The sequence below is a fragment of the Strix aluco genome, chromosome 4, assembly GCF_031877795.1.
Source record: "Strix aluco isolate bStrAlu1 chromosome 4, bStrAlu1.hap1, whole genome shotgun sequence".
Lineage (NCBI taxonomy): Eukaryota > Metazoa > Chordata > Aves > Strigiformes > Strigidae > Strix > Strix aluco.
In genome coordinates, this window is record NC_133934.1 from 2,478,116 (window position 1) to 2,495,087 (window position 16,972).

A 16,972-nucleotide genomic window follows, 5' to 3' on the forward strand; every position below is an offset into this window, starting at 1 on the left:
TGCTAGGCAAGTTTGTGTTTCAAAAGCAGTCACCCTGAAATGACAAAATCTCCTGTCACGGCTTTGAGCACTGCCACTCACTAAGCCAACGCTTGCCCTTCTTTTTCAATTCCCTGCTGATGCCCTGGGGAGGGGATGGGACGGACGAGGCCATGGGTATCAAATCTAGGCAAAATATATACGGCCAATGGTGGGCATTTATTTTGATTTTGTACGGATGAAGAGGCAGGACTTTTCTGGTTCTTTTTGACCATTTGGCTGGTTTTTGCACATGAAAAAGTATAAGGAAAAAACCCCAATGAAATAGGACAGTTGGATGAAGACTGCAAACACAAGACACACAAAACAACTACTTGGTGTAAAGGAATACTAATAGTTCCCCGATAATGTTTTTGAGAAGCTGCTGGTGTTGTTAGTACTTCAATCAGAAGAGACACTTGTTTGCACTAGGGGAGATAAAAAAAAGCTTAGAAAAACCCTCTCCTGTGGGAAGCTTCATGCTCCTTGCTCTCCCTCCAGCAAATTCCTCCGTATCAGCTAAAATCAGGGTCCATCCTGCTGAAAAATTTACAGTCTTCAAATTTAAAACTAGTTAAATCTCAATTATCAGCCAAATATTCCCTAAATACAAGGCAGGCTTAAGAGATGTCTCTCTTGATCTCATGATAGCTCCCCTTCCAAATATTTATATTCTGTATTATATTTTGGAAGTGGCAAAAGTTCCGCCCCAAGTCCTTAATTTTGCAACAGAAATCAAAACAAGATACCCAGCACTAGCTAACTGGAAATAATTCATTAGGTGAAGGTTTTATCAGGTATTTTTGTTGTTGCTCTCGCAGAAGGGATCACAGCCAGACTATAGGCAATTCTAGTGCAGCTAATCCGTTTTACACACCTCGCCTGCCCAGATAACGCTCCCTTCTTACCACTGGCAACTCCATCTGGCACAGCGCTCCTTCAAAGGGGATCCTACGCTTTTCCATGCATTAGAAAGTGGGCCAGCGTAAGCAGAATTAACTCCAAATATAAAGTACAAGCCGGGATGTCGCTTCTTGTTGTATGTCCCTCGTCACCCTGATGCAACGGGAAGGCTCCTGCCATCCGCTCGCACACACGGACCGAGTCTAATGAGTGGAAGTTCTTTTGCTAAAGACAAGGAGACAGCTACACACTGACATGCTTTGAACACCTTAGCATTAATGCAAGGAAACGCTCCTAGAAGCAGCAAACACTAGAAACCCCAGAAATAATATATTAGAAATTAAATTGCATTTCAAAAGCCAGAGCTAAAAAGCCCGAGCGGTCTGCCTCAGACAGATCAGGCGAAATAAAACCAGTTTTTCTGGCCTCGAAGGCTGCATGTGAACCATCTCCAGCAAACGCCACATCAGATTAAGATCATTCAGTTTGTGTTTTCCTCCCTCAATTTCATCTCCTTCCTCCAACCATTATCCTTTTGAGGATAATGAATGACTGTCCCTTTCAGCTTATTTACACCACCTCTGAAAAACCCTAATCTGCTCTGTCCCCCTCCAATGCATCTCGATAGCCTGGTCATTTCTATTTAAGACTGCTTTTATATATCACAGCTCAAGCCTGCCATCCTTCCAAACCTGCCTGCTTACACAAGGACCCCCAGTCTCAGCTCGGTGGCACGGACAAGTGCGAGACTTCGTGCTTGCTGAGCTTACGCTAACCCGGCTCATTTTAAGTGAAGTGGATTGGGAAGGGTCACAGAAGCTGGTTCATCAGCAAATTTGATGGACTGATAATGGGTCAATAACATGTAAACTAAAGGGGAAATTAATCACCAAGAGTGACAACCAGCACAGGTTAACGGCCCTAAAATTGATCAGTTCCTTGGCCCTGAACTTCTGTCACCGCACAAAACAGCCCAACACAGGCAGGGCTCAGAGCTACATGTAAAAATTAAGATGAAGTCGCCCTGTAGAAGCACTGGAGCTGGACGATGCTTCATTTCAAATCACTCCTCACCACAGTGGTACTCGTGCAGCTTCCCCAAACCCATCGCCCATCGTACAGGACTTCCAACTTCTCACTTCTCTACTCATTACTGATAGTTGCAGCTTCATTGCAATGTAAAAGGAATTTCACAAGGGCACCACTCAGATGCGAAATACAAGTAGCCTGAAAATATAAATCTGTGGTATCCCTTGCCCGCTCCTAAATCAGCCCACCACTTCATCTCTGTACTTCTTGAACAGATGGGACCTTCTGGCAGTCTTTAAACCACTCAACAGCACTTTCTTCCATAACAAAGCAAACTAATTACTAGAGTGAGATGTTATTTTCCATCAATTTTTCTGCTATTTTTAAGGAATCAGCCAGCTTGGTGAGCTGATGTCTGATTAAGGATTTGCAGTGAAGCTATTTTGCCCTCAGAAGCCTAACACAGCAGAATTAAATGCACGTTGGCATGAAGGTACAGAACATGCTAAATGAACTTCACAAGGATTTTGCTCACCAAATACTTCTCTCATTCCATTTAGGCAACTATAGATGTGGACAGCCTGTCAATCACAATGCAGAGATAATCACCTCTTAGCACTGGCTTTGCACGTTGAATCCCTGAACACAGCCCAGCAAAGGCTGCTCTACAGATCAGCCCTACTAGGCAACTGCTCCATTTTACGAGAGTGTTTTTTCAAATCCTCTAAAAGCTTCCAACTCTAAAAGCTATCCTTTTTTCCAACTTAAGGATAATTTTTTCTAATGCAACAATTTTCTTGTTGATCCTGTAGGTGATTTGCTCAAGCTAAGCATTTGCTTACTATGCTGTGTATGTGTTTTTCCCAAGAATCTACTAGCGTTAACTTCGTGCCTTTACCAACTCCAATGTACCTGGAAATCAATGTCAAAATCATAAACTTTGCAAATTATTTCAGGAAAGCTTCTTCTAAAAATGGCTGCAGAGGACTATAGGACTGAGATTAATTAGATAACAAGACCTAAAAGCCTGAGTTACAGTAATACCAGTTCAGACACTTGGATGAGTCCCAGACACTCAGCGATGTTAAATACTCTTAGAAAAGAATTGTGATACGCAGCACCTTCAAATGCACGAAAAGCTGCAGAGAAAAGCCAATGGATTTTGTAATAACTGAGCAAATTTAGTGGTAGATTTGTGATCCAGTGGGTATTTGTTGAGTGGGAAATAAACCAAAGCAGCTAGTTACGTGTTGCCTAGCTGCAGACTGTAATATGAATAGTTTCCCTGCAGGTAAATCACTTTCTATTACTTCTAAGTACCCCAGGAAAAATACTAATTGAAAACATGGTTCTAATACTGTCCAGCTGGAAAACATTAGCTTAGGATGGAACTAGCTTGACACTGGCTGCCAATTGGCTATGCACAATGGAAAAGGAAATTAATCTCTTGCAGACAAGATGTCCCATTTTCCACTTCTCCTTTGTAACCCTCAAATAAACTCGTTATTAACCAAAGGCTTTGATTCACACGGGGAAAGAAAAACATCATTTATGATAACACAAGTCTGGATTTCTTGCATTAAAATGAAGGCTCTCAAATTTTGTCCCAGTGAATGGCAGAGCAACTGGAGAATGGTTTACGGTCCAACAGCATAGCAACATTTCACTCTCTTCTTTGCTAATAATTAAAGAACAGACAAAAACCAAAGAAAAATGCAGTTCTACAATTCATCCCAGCCCATCTTCCTGCAGCTCCCTCCTGCTAAGAGCTTTTTTTCCCATGCAGGTGCAAAAGGGATGAGGTGAAAAACCGAAGTTGACCCCATAGGTATTGAGACTGCTTTTTCACTTCTCCTCCAATTCATTTATATGCAGCTTCCAACAGGCCAGACTATCTCAGAAGGGTCATTCCCTGAGTTGCTCACAACCCACAAGCTTCCTGAGCCTCGCCTCTCCCTCTCCCTCTCCCCTCGATTTCAACTTTGCTGAAACACTCCAGACTTTTATGTATTACTTTTATCCCCTATCCAAATTCTCCAGGATGATAAAAAACTATATAAACCTTCCCAAAATTTAGCAACTCTCCTTGTCATGGAAAAACATCCTTGTTCTACACCCAGATCTTCCAGCAGATTAATTACCTGCTGGCACAACAGTCCATGTCCACGTTCCCTACTTGGCTTCAGGTTACTGTACAAGGTTTGTGCCATTTGCCAGAATCAGACCGTCTCATTTATGCTTCAAGTTGATTAAGAAACATTTGTACGAGTTATCAGCACAGAGGGCAATTAGCAGTCGGTAACAATTTCTGGGTCTAAAAAACGGACATCTGTCCACAGTCTTACTTATTATGCTTAAAACCGGCTTCTCCATCCGTTCTTGAGTAACCCGAGGGGGTCAGACAAGTGAGATATGGAAGATGACAGCAGACATGGGAAAGCAAGGAAGCTTAGCTGCGAGTGACAGAAAGATGAAATCCTGTCTGTGGTGCTGTCTGTGGAAGCACTTCAAAAGAGAAGAGTTCAACATTCCTATAATCAAAGAAGAAACTGAAAAGAAAACAAAAAACAGAGAGGGATGGAGCAGAAATCGAACAATGAAGCCCAAATGAAAAGGGAAGAAGCACTGTCAGCTGAACGAGAGGAGAAATAACACACTAACCAGAACATATGAGATCCAAAGTTTACTATTGTCTCTGTAGTCTGAGTGCAGACAAACCTGTCAGAGATCAGAAAGTTTGGGACAGCTTTGTTCTGGGCCTGATCCTACAGGACAGGAGCTTACAGTTAGCTTATTTCCAGAAAATGGAAAGAGGGGAAGGGAAGTCAGAGAGACAGACTGCAACCCAAAACAATCAGCAGCCAGGCTACAGCCACCCAAATCCGCCCCCAGCCCGATGGGAACATCCATACACATCCCACGGCTTCTTCGATGAAGCAATGAAAAAAAGGCTCACTCTAATTTGTTGAGTGACAACCCAATTTTAAAAGCATCTATTTCAAAGTCTCGGTGAGCTATTAGCAGCTAATGACTTCCAGTGCCTATCATCCTTGTAATAGAAGTAGAGAATTTATAAAAACTCAGAAAAAATGAATGATCTGGAGTCAAATGAAAGTCAATGAGGAGTAAAACCACTCAGAGCCTCCAAGGAAAGGTCCCAGAGACAGGTCAGCTTAGCTGCCCTGTCACTTAATTACCCCAAAGTACTGAGTACCTTTGAAAATTTTACTTTATTTTCACTACACTGCAAGGTTCATCTCTGTAAAACAGGGATGATAACCCCTGATTTCAGAAAAAGGTAACGATTAATTCACGAAGCACTCACATATGGGGCAATGGCAGGAATCATTCAAGCTAAAGGTTTGGATGGAACACGGTAAATAACCGGAACAAATGATGAAACTAAGACAATACATTGAAAAGCTTCTACATAGTGTCCACCCAGAACACGCTGTAAGATACCAATCAGGTGGAAAAAGTGTTAAAACTTGCCATAAAAGACTATATTCACACATAAATAAGGAAGAGCTAAAGCTACACAGGAAATCTTAATTCTGGCATCTCCTGATACTAAGGCCAAGACTTAAATATTATTGCTCACCAAACAGAATTTCTGGGGTCAGATTGTTTTAATGCGCTTTACAGTAATTAAAGTACACACATTTTTTATGGAAAAGCATAACTTTCTTTCTTGTCACAGTAACAGAAGGTGAGAAACTTTGTGCCTGGACTAATGAGGAAGACTTCCAAAAAACTGAAGTCTAAACAAAGCAAAACAGCTACCTTAGACAACAAAAAATAATCAGTGTTCTCAGGTTCTTAAGTTTTTCTTTTTGTATACAAGTCTAGCTAGTCAAAGCATCACATTAAAAAGTTCTTTTAATTCATTAGTCTCCTTTTAAATATGCTTCTCCTAAAAATACAACATGTTGTGTCTAAGAACATGCCAGCCTGGTGTAAGACAATGATTTCGCCACACTCCTATCTGCGCATCACAAGATGTATTCAAACATATATTTATAATCAGAAATATGTTAACACTATTACAGTACACAGACACAATTATATTCCTGTTTGCTTTATCACAGAAAATGGTTTCTATTTGCAGCACCTATAACTATTTCTAGCCAAATGTTCTACGGTTTAAAGCTGCATTCTTCTCTATTACAAGGCATAAAAACTAACAAGGCAAACACAAAATCTCATACCCTACACACAGTATAACTTTTATCAAAACCAGCCCAAAAGTTGTAAATGCATATCTGAAGGGATAAAAGCAAATGAAAACAGTATCTGTTGGCCCTCCCGGACTTACGGTTTCTTGCAGGTATATAACAACTGGAAGATTTGGAATTGTTGTGTTAACTACAGTTTAAAACAAGCATCATGATTAATTGTGGTAGGGCCCATCCTAAAGCACCAACTCTCACCTTTATGCTTCCCCCAATGAGATCTGGCGGCTCTTCATCTGTTTCTAAGGCAACGTTGATGGAGGCAAAGGGGCGACTTGCCATCTGTTGCATCTCACGGAGTAGTTGCTAATTTAATAAACAGAAAAATATTATTATCATATTGTTCCAACACAAAGATGAAAAAAACATGTATCTGAGAGGTTCTACCCAATACGAAGGGATATCAATGAATATGGAAAAATAACCTCCTGGTGTTTTAACGAGTTTAACGGTACAGACAGATAATTGTAAATATTCACGTTACCGCAACTTAACAAGTTACTGCAAGTAAAGCTACATGCAGAGTCTTAGCCTGAGTTGTTTGGGAGGGAAAATCCATCTGCTTAAGTCTCCATAAAGTAGTTATTTACTTTTTAAGCTGTGATACCCCAGTTGTTTGTCATCACCTGTTTGGGGCATGACAGGATTGACTCCATAGGATTTGTAGGAACCATTTTAAAATTAAACTAGCAGCAGTACGTAACTACTGTAAAAAAGAATTTGATATTTTTTATAACCACACTAGCAAAATGCTGTCAGGCGCCTATTGAATAATCATCCTTTTTTATTGTTTGTTTCCTTTCTGAATGCAGCAAATGTATCAAATGGCAAGCGTGTCCTTGTTGCAGTATGTTTTGTTAAAATAGAAAACCTTTTTCTGGGTAAATCTCTGCAAGCCTTCATGACAAAAGACATCTTTTTATTGTACTCTTAAGCACTTTTAAGCATTACGATGCAGCTCTCTTTTTTTAAACACACAAAAAAAGACACTTCCTCTATGGCTGGGCTGGGAACAGCTTTACAGTTTTACCTGAGCTGTGGACACACTTCTTTTTGGCTTTAGTGGCTAATCTCTAAGACTAACAGCAAGCTACACAACCTGTAAGTGGATGCAGAAGCCACAACCCTAATTCCCAGAAGCAATGGGTTTGATGCAACTCAGTGCCCCTATTTAATAAGGAAAGAGGCATACACTTTGTAGAGCGTGTAAAAAACCAGCAGTCTTACCCTTAAGTGCAGCAATGGCCTAAGACCACTTGTTGTACACAGCTTTACAGATTTAGCAGTACTGCTTAGCTGCACCAATACTAGTTATACTCTTTATACTTTTAAGCTAGATTGAGGCACTACCAAAGGCCCTCTATACTTCCCACCATAACCACCTGCATTTCCCCATTAATTCTGGGCAATTGGACACTCCAAGCCCTAAATGATCATTTATAGCACTCAAAAAGTGCTAAAGAAATCACCACAAAATGCATCGTGCCCCAAATAACCCAGGAAGATATACTGCCCACATCCAGCACAGCAGAAGAAGACACAGCACACAGGATAAAGGAAGATGCTGCTATCTAGTGTGTAAGTCATTTGGACAAAACTAATTACGTCATCATTTTCCTGAACTCATAAACCTTCTATGGTCTCTTCTTTACCAAGCCATCTTTTAGTTGTGGTGGTTTTTTTGTGTAGAAAACTGAAGACTCCTGCTGTAAGCTTGGGGTTCAGGCAAGGTGGCAGGAAGGCACAATGGGGTCAGTGCAACTAAGCTTGGGGGGAGGTATATAAGACTCTTTCGTTCTCAGTTTAATAAAAAAAAAATAAAAAATTGCACTGCCATAGAAGGCAAGTGGCAAAGTTTTGCTTACTTTCTGAAGGGAAAAAAAAAAAAAAAGAGAGAAAAAAAGGCATATTGGAGCAGATTGTAGATAGTCAAAAAGCAAAACCACCCAACGAATTCACACAAACGGAGCTGTATGAAGCATTTGCAAGGAAACTTGTGTGTAACTCACACTTGGGTAAAAGAACGCGAGGAGTTTTCGAATATTTAGAGCACACCAGCAGATTGCAGACTAAAGCAAGTGTGAAACAGATTGCTGGGTTGTTGTTCCTGCAATTGTCCCCTTCAGCTATCATAAAGCGCTTTGTTTAATGGCTATAAAATCAAAGAACAAGCTGTCCTGATGAAGATGTCCAAGAGACTTACGAACTAAAAGCTATTAGCTCTTTGAAGGAAGTTTAGTTTCCTAAAGAAAATGTGCTATTTGGCAACATGACTCCTACTGAAGTCAATAGTAGCTTCAAGAAATAAAACCCCGAGCAGCACGGCGAAGGCAGAGATGTGCTACAACACGAGCAGTGGGAAAAGCAATGCTGACAGCATCATTATTTTCTTCTTTTCCTGAACCGGCCAAGGAAAGCCCTCGCTTTTGGGGTTGTCCCAAAGCCAACTGACTCTCAGCATAATCACGGCCAAACCAGGTAAAACCAAAGGTCCAAGCTGCAACCAAAGCTGTAAATGCCTACGGGAGAACATGCTTTTCCTAACACCAGTTTCTGGTGTAGCACAAGTCATGTTACAAAATTCCTCCCCAAAATTAAGAATAAATTTGAGAAATAATTAGTCTGTAATCAGAATGTCACTCTTTCCCCCAAGGCATGCACGGAGCATGTTTAATCTGTGCACGTATATATCCTTCGATATTTGTTTTGTATGTCAAAATTTTAATTAAAAGATTTTACTGTGTTGTAAGGGAGAAATTGTGGCGTTTCCCTAGCCAAGACGTTGAGCATGTCATTAGAAATCAGCAGCAGTTAACATCAAGATACCCCAGAACCTGGCTTACCCTCATTCCTAATGATTGGCTTTCTGAGATTTAAACTAATGAACCTCAATATTCTTTCAAGCAAACCTTTGCTTTTTACATCATGCAATTAATAGGACAACCTGGGAATATTTTAAATCACTTGGGTCTGAAGAGGGTTTTAAAGGCAAAATGTTTGACAGGCTTACAATAAAAACACATCAAAAAGCGTGTATTGGAACACACCACTGGCCTTTAATATTTAAGTAACCGCAAACTGTGAGAACCTGCACAACTTTCATTTGCATTGATTTTTTTTTTTTGGTCACTAATAAGTAGAAAAACTCAGTCCAAAAAAAAAATTTAAAAAAATCACAAATTAAAGCAATCGCAGCAACGGGGAGTGTTGAAACAATGCCTGAAGGTTTTGGTGCAACCAGACACTAAGAGGACCCGACAATAAACCAACTCCACAGTCTCCAGTGGAAGAGAAAAAGAGCAGGGAGGTGAGGAGACCACCGGGGTTGTTCATCTCACAGCGCCCAGGACTAGAGGTGCAGATCCAGGAGCGAACGGTGCAGAAATGCAGTGTTTCATACCAGGGATTCTCAAAACTCATACATGTTGAGTAACGGATAATCCAAAATGAATAGTGTTTTACTGATGGGAGAAAAACCACCAGAGGAATTGAGGAAAACCTTTTCATGCAGTAGCAGAGGCTCTCACACAAAAGAAAAACAGCTATGCAGGTTACCAGGTTAATTGACTAATATAACCTATGCTGTGTTTTCTGACAAGAAAAGGCCGAACATTTTATTCACGATAATAAAGCAATCACCAGACTCTGTATAACCATCCTGCTACCATCCATCTCAGCAATTGCCCCCTGCAGAGTCTTTTTTATGAGCACAGGGCTACAGTTCCTTTTGGGATGAGGCTCTGATATTTTCAGCCATGAAAGGATGCTGATTTTTCCAGAAGAAGCCACATGTCTTGGATTTTATTTGCTCCTTATAAAGAACGGCTTTAAAAAAAAAAATCTAAACAAAAAAGCTATCTAGAACTTGTAATGAACTCAAGTTTTTACGGGAGTATTTCATCTCAGTTTTCAGAGAAGGGAAAAAGAAGCTCAAGGAGGGAAAAACCATGGGTGAGCTAACTGAATGATGGGCACGGACACACTTTGATTTTAAGGTAGAGTAAAAGAGAAGCAAGCAGGACCCCACAGGAAAGGGAATAAAATATTTCCAGCAGACAGGACATACTCAGGCAGGGTATCAGCAGGAATGTCTGGTACCACTACCACCAGTCTACGGTCGAATGAGGTGAACTTTAATAAGAGGAGCCAGAAAAGAGGAATAGTCTAAACAGGGTTTTTTTTTTTCCAGGAAATTTGTAGATATAATCCTTCAAGGCATTTCTGAAATTCAGATCTTTCTGGACCCATAGCTTGTTTTGAGAAGTATAGCTACTGCGGGCATCCTCAGGAGATAACATTTTGGTTTTAGAAGAAATTTCGTTGAAGATATTTCAACAGAGCAAGCTACATGTTCCTTCACTTTGATGAGACAAGTACGATTAAAGGTCATCCTTTGAAGCTTCATATTACAACCTCCGAGGCTGCAATGAATTTGAGATAGTGCTCCAAAGTTAAGGCTATGATAAGCCTCCTGCTGAACTGGGTCTCTACTGCCGTATTTCTGTACCACCACGAAAAAAATCAAGCTTCCCTCTCTTATGAACAAGCAAAATCACCAGCTGGGTTGTCCATACTGTCCACAGCCAACTTTAAAAACCAGGAGACTCTGAAATCAGCTGCATGTTTTGGACCACTACCCTGCCTGTATTGCACAGATAAATTGTTCCAATGGGCCAAAACCCAGAGACCTCACAAACAACAGCGAGTTTCAAGAAAGTAACAGGTCCAGTGTCATGGAAAGAAAAGAAAGATAAAGATAATGAATCAAACCAACCTGTACTCTTATTAAGATGTTTAGAAAGAAAAAAAAAAATATTTTGAGGCAGAACAGAATATTTGGGATTTTCCTGTATGGAGCCAAAGCGTAGAGCTCCACCACACAGAGTATAAAGATGCCATTCTCCAACGTGGACTTCAGCAACTCTGGCTGGTGTTTATCCCCCTCAACCGAAGCGAAAGAGAGGGTGATAAGAAAACAGAACAAAGTTGTCTGCCTCTTCCTGACCTGTCTTTTAAACAGCATCAATTCTGCAAAGTTATTCAGGGGTGTCAGTCCTCTTACACGTTCCCTCCAAGGCTATGCACAACGCACAGAACACACAATCCAATCCAATATCTAAAGGTCTTGTTGCACACACTGAGCAAAGGGTAACAGAATTCTCCCAGCAAGGCTTGTTAGCTCTGACTTGGCCACTTACTAACCAAAGTCACAGTGATTTTGTTGAGGTCAGAGAACCCCCTGTCCTTCCAAAACGTAGCGGGTAGAGTGGTTGCACTGGTAGACAGGCATTTTGATCCGATTCCTGCACATCCTGCATTGCTTTAAGAGCTTCAGTTGAATTCAGAAGGTGGCTCATCCCATTTATGCACAAATACATATTTGTGTATGCACATAAACTATCAACTACCTATTTCCAGGCATGACTAACTTACAAAACCTTGCCTGGAGAACCTGTCGCAGAGCTCTCCTGTAATGACATCTGCCAAAACTGCAGCTCGCAGGCTGCTGACAGCCAACGTGGGAAGGGGACACCACCCTCCTGGGGTTCCCAAGGGCCTTTGGAGAAGGTGCCCTTCCCGGTGGCAACGGCAGCTAGACAGAGCTGCATGCCTGCGTGGCCAGCACTGACGGGTGCTCAGGCAGTGCTATGCATTACTTTGAAATAACATATATATTCTGCTGTGGGAACCTTTGCTTTATGTTATAGTTACTTAGTGACCTTGGGGGAAAGAGGAGAAGACAAGGGAGTTACCTACAACATAAAAAAGAACATCAGCAAAGAAATAAACATACAAGATATAAATACTGCAGGAAGATGAACCACATTGTCTCAGAAATAAGTGATTTAAGGCATTTAGCCACAATTACATTAACTACCATGTAAGTCAACAAACAAACAATTTTCTCTGATGCTTCCATCATCATTGAAAATTAAGTTTTTAAGCCCCTAGAGCAGTGCACATATTAATGTTAGCTAATTAGTTTTGTAACTGACTTTGCAGGCTATGTTGAAAGATAGAGGAGGAGAGAATTAATGTTCAAATGCTTCTCAACAGGCATTTCCACACTTCAAAACTATAACAAACCAGAAAGCAAAGCTGCTGGGAAGTTGCCTCATGCTGAAATGACAGAAGATATTTAATTCAGGGCTGATTAAGATAAGTAAGTTATTCATCATAATCATGCCCAGTAGGAGGGCACAGAAAACCTGACCTTTAATAATAAGAAGATATCATTTCTTTTTAAAAGACCAGAAGTATATAGTCCATGCAGACTAAAATATATACCACTACCAGATAATTACACAATAGCAGAGTGCACCTTTGATTGACTAGAGCTCTTCTAGCATAATTATACAACACTGCTTCTCTCCCTGATTTTTCCAAATAGCTAAATTAGGTACCTGTACCGCTGATTCCTATCATCAGAGAGAGACCCAGGAGTCTGAAATGACAACGGCTTCAACACACAGGCATTTGTGGGGCTTTTTAAACAAGGCTGAACTCTCCTAGAGCTAGACTTGATAGTCTAGCTTCACCATCCCAAATACTGGCCAACAGCTCTGGTTTTGGGATATACTAAACCCAACTTAATTCTCTAGTGGCAGCACCACTAAAAGCACGTGAGAAGAGCTCAGCTGGATGCCATCACTGTGTATGTGATTGCCAACCTGAGATGACGGCGTCCGACACGGACATATTAAAGCTATAAATGATCAGCTGTAACTGGCCACCTGAAAGTTCAACCAGAGATGAGCTCAGTTCAGCACAGAAGTGAGAGTAGCCTGTTCAAACTAAAACGGACCATCAACCTGCCCCTAAGCTGGAATTTCTTGTCAATGTTAATATTTTGGGATGTTTCTCATCTTCAAGGCATCTCTTATTTCTGCTACAATTTCCTTCAGTTGGTGACCAAAGCCTCACAGATCACTGCAGAGAGCACGCAGCATTTGTATTTTGGAATAAGGCTACAGGCGCTACGAGTTGGTTCCCATTCATAGATTTTAAATTTAGGGATAGAGCAAAGTTACGATTATTTGATCTGACCTCCCGCATAGTATGAGCCACCAAATTGCACCATGGGATTGACCTAGAAAAGATCTTTCCAAAAGCACTCAAATTCTGAGCGCCATGTTTCTAAAAAAAAATTGTTGGCATTGCTACTCTTGCCATTAAAAAGAGGAGAAAAACAAAACAGCTTTTGACTTTTTTACCCCCAGCTGCAGAGACTGGGTGTTATGCCTTTGGCTGATCGTTTACAAGACCCTCATTCTCATCGTGAATCTTCTATGATTCCTTTTCACAGACACAGACTCACATCATCAAATCTCAATATGTTCTTCCTTGGATAAAATGAGTAATTTGTGACGCTTTAGTCTCTCACTTATCTTCCAGATAACAAATTAATCCTGCAGTGTTGTTCTGCACCATCTGCAACACCCAAGACATTGCTGAGACCAGAGTGGACACAGTACTTCAATAATTAGTTACACATAATGCTAATACTGCTCTTATGTTATTACTCTACTTATAAACGCAGCAACTGGGAATTTACATACGGTTATTAAATCACCACGGCCACCACCATTTCAGTCTATTGTCCAGGGAATAGGTATTCTGGGAAGTAAACTCACCTTAACTATTTAAAAAATACATACACAGGCTTCTGTTTCACACTGTAGTGAGACAACTGAGTATGCTAATCATGTAATCTAGACCTCCTTACAAGTTATCTGCTTACCATGATTTCTCACTCTTCCAATTCATCTTTTCTCTACAAACTACACTAACGAGTAGTTAATATTTTCTTCTCGGCTGACAGACACCGAATAGCACTGTTGGTGCTATCGAACGAGAAGGCCTACATGCCAAATAACTGCTGGGAGCTTGCAGAATACAGCAGCAAATTTCGGCACCAGCACATCTCATTTCTTACAAGCCCTCCAAAGCACCTGAGACTGCCCAAATCTAGGGACATTTGTAGCCTAAACTTTTAATGTTCTTGCATAAGGCCGACAGCAAACCCTTCCAAAACACTACTGGAGTCTCTAGACAGTGATGAAGATCCTGATTTACAGTTACAGTTTGAAAATATTCCAATCCTGAATCCTTTTGACTAAGGATGCCCTAAATCACAGTCTAAGAGAGAAGATAGAAGAGATGAATGAAAGACTAACAGGTGAGAGCAGGAAGGGGAAGAAAACGAAGGCAGGGCAATAAATAATAGATAGCACACATCCCTTGGAAAGTCTTTGCTGTAAAAATGAACACAGAAAACTGCCTGCCTAAGCGGTATTCAGTGTTCATGGACATGACAGCAGAGGATGCCAGTGAAAAAAAGAAGTGCTGCTACGTTTTGAATACACTTGGGAGGGAGAAAGGTTTCAGCAATGAGGTCAGGAAGGAGAAGAATAATCCCTGCAGTAAATCAATACACCAAACCCCTCCTGAATAAGTTGGGCAGTGCACAGAGTGAAAACATTCAGTCCTGGATAGTCTTGGCAAGAAAGGAAGCAAAATGTAAACTGTTTTATGCATGTTAAGGGTGCAATCGAGCTCTAGACACCCAAATTTAGTTATGTCTATACGTGCTCGGTGTTGGTGCTCCCAACACAGCTCGATGGGGCACGGAGAGTGATCCAGCTGACCCTCACGCAGTCAGTTACACTGGGTTGGCCAAATCATTATCCACGCTCCATTTGCTGGAAATGTTAAGAGGAGCTATTTCTTGCTGAAAGTGGAGGAGATGAAGCAGACTGAGGGTGAAGAGAATAGGATTTGGATGCTAAAATAAAACAATAGGACAGAAAATTCACGACAGCAGATGAGCATATTAAATTTCTAATGCCACTCTCGTATTTTGTGCATTACTCTCTATTACCACCTTGATACATTTAACGTGTCATTTTCTAGAGACAAAATAGAAAGGTTTCCTATCCCTATTTCCTAATGTCATTCACCTCATCCTAAGCCTCCTATAAAAGCTGCCTTTTTATTTCCATTTTCCCTCTTTAAGATGCCTGAAGATACTTAAACTCGGTGCTCACTGGAGAGGGAATAAACACACAATTTACAATCCCATCTCCTCCATGCCTGATATGACACAAATTGTTCCCATTTTTACTTCAGGTCAAGTTTTATACTCTGCAAGGCCTGAACTTTTGCTCAGTGCTCCAAACTCATTTTCCTACACCTATATATTTGCTACGCCGTGTTTGCACACCCAGAAGACCCTTTAGCCAGAAGGTTGAAGAACATCAGCACTGACATGTGCAAGCAGCTGGTCAAAGAGGATTAGCTGCAGAAAGGGGAAAAAAAAAAAAGTCAGGAGAATCTGATGTATTTTACAAGATTCTGATGTAGATTTTGGATTTGTGGTACACTGCTTTCCTGGTAAGGAGTAATGCAAATGCAGTTTAGCAAACGATGCTGCTCTGTTCCATTAACCTGATACACCAAGCACTGCTGCACAACTTCTCCCAGCACATTTTCTAAGCAATATTGTCTGAATAATTTTGACTACTAGACCTTTCAACACACTCCCCTTTCCTGTCCTATACATATCTCAGATTAAGCTTCAGCTATCCACTTCTCACTCTGCACTGTGATAAGCAGTTAGGCACTTGCAATGCTTATACTGGAAGCAGAAGTGATTGATAGCTTGGAATTACCTGCAGATTGCATTATATTTTACTTACTTTTGGGTTAAGATTAGAAAACGCGCAGAATTACTGCGGCACAACCCATGGGAGACAGGCAACTGTAACTTGACTACTTCTAAAAATATAGCCCAAACCAGAGAAATATCTTCCTCCAGGGCTGCAGCATATATTAACTTAAAGCTTACAATATGCTGGTTGAATCGGGTGTCCTGCCGCTGCTGCTTAATCACCTTTCACCCTGCCTCTAAATTGTAATATGGTGGGAGGAGGTGGTCTCCATCAACTGCGTCAGGAGTTTATAGAGGGAGTGGAAAAAGCAATAAACCAAAACCTGTGTTCCCCAGTCCAGCCTGCAAACTCTCTGACCCAAGACTCCTGAAAGGGTAATGGAAAAAACCAAAGAGAGAAGCCACTTCCAAAGGAAGAAAGAATGGCAAATTTAAGTGTCACACACTTCAAAACCATCCTCAGAACAACAGATGGGTAAGCCTGTGTACACTTAAAAGTTGCAGTATTGTATTAATCATTATTTTAACTACTAATGTTTAAAGGGAGCCTTGACCGGATTTATTGAGAGTCACAGAATCACACAGAATCGTCTAGCATATAAAAAAAAATCCTGCAAGCTATAAAATCATCTTAGATAATACCAAAAAGTCAAAGAACTTTTGGGCAGACTTTTGTTTCTGGAGACAGTCTTTATTAATATATCTAATAATGGCATGGCAAATATTTAAAAGTTTCCTCAAGTTTTACAAGTATTTCTAACAAAAGAGGAATGGAATAGCAGAAATCTATGAACTACAAGATAGAGCCACTAGATGAAAATGAGGAGCAAGACAAGTAACAGCAAAAGACAGGAATCTGCCAGGAAAATAACACAGTGATGAGCTGCCCATCAAATAGCCACACGTGTAAACTGAATTTAGACTAAACCACACCAATACGTTGCTAGTACTCCAGCTTTTTTCCTCAAAACATACATCAGACTGAAAGTAATTTATAGAGACATGTTTCATTTAGGCCACTGCTAAAATATTTTTAACTGAGCTCCAAAGCACAGTATTTACTTCTCAGTCTATATTATACATTCCTAGATAACATTTAACCCCAGGAGCCAACAGGGAA

The 16,972-nt window shown here is 40.7% G+C and overlaps 1 protein-coding gene across 1 annotated transcript in view; it reads right to left on the reverse strand.

Moving 5' to 3' along the window:
- ATRN (attractin) overlaps nucleotides 1-16,972 on the reverse strand; it is a 156,231-nt gene that overhangs the window by 12,495 nt on the left and 126,764 nt on the right. The window contains exon 27 of the mRNA XM_074821777.1: nucleotides 6,381-6,488. Coding sequence (XP_074677878.1) covers nucleotides 6,381-6,488 — 108 coding nt within the window. The remainder of the gene's footprint in view (nucleotides 1-6,380; nucleotides 6,489-16,972) is intronic.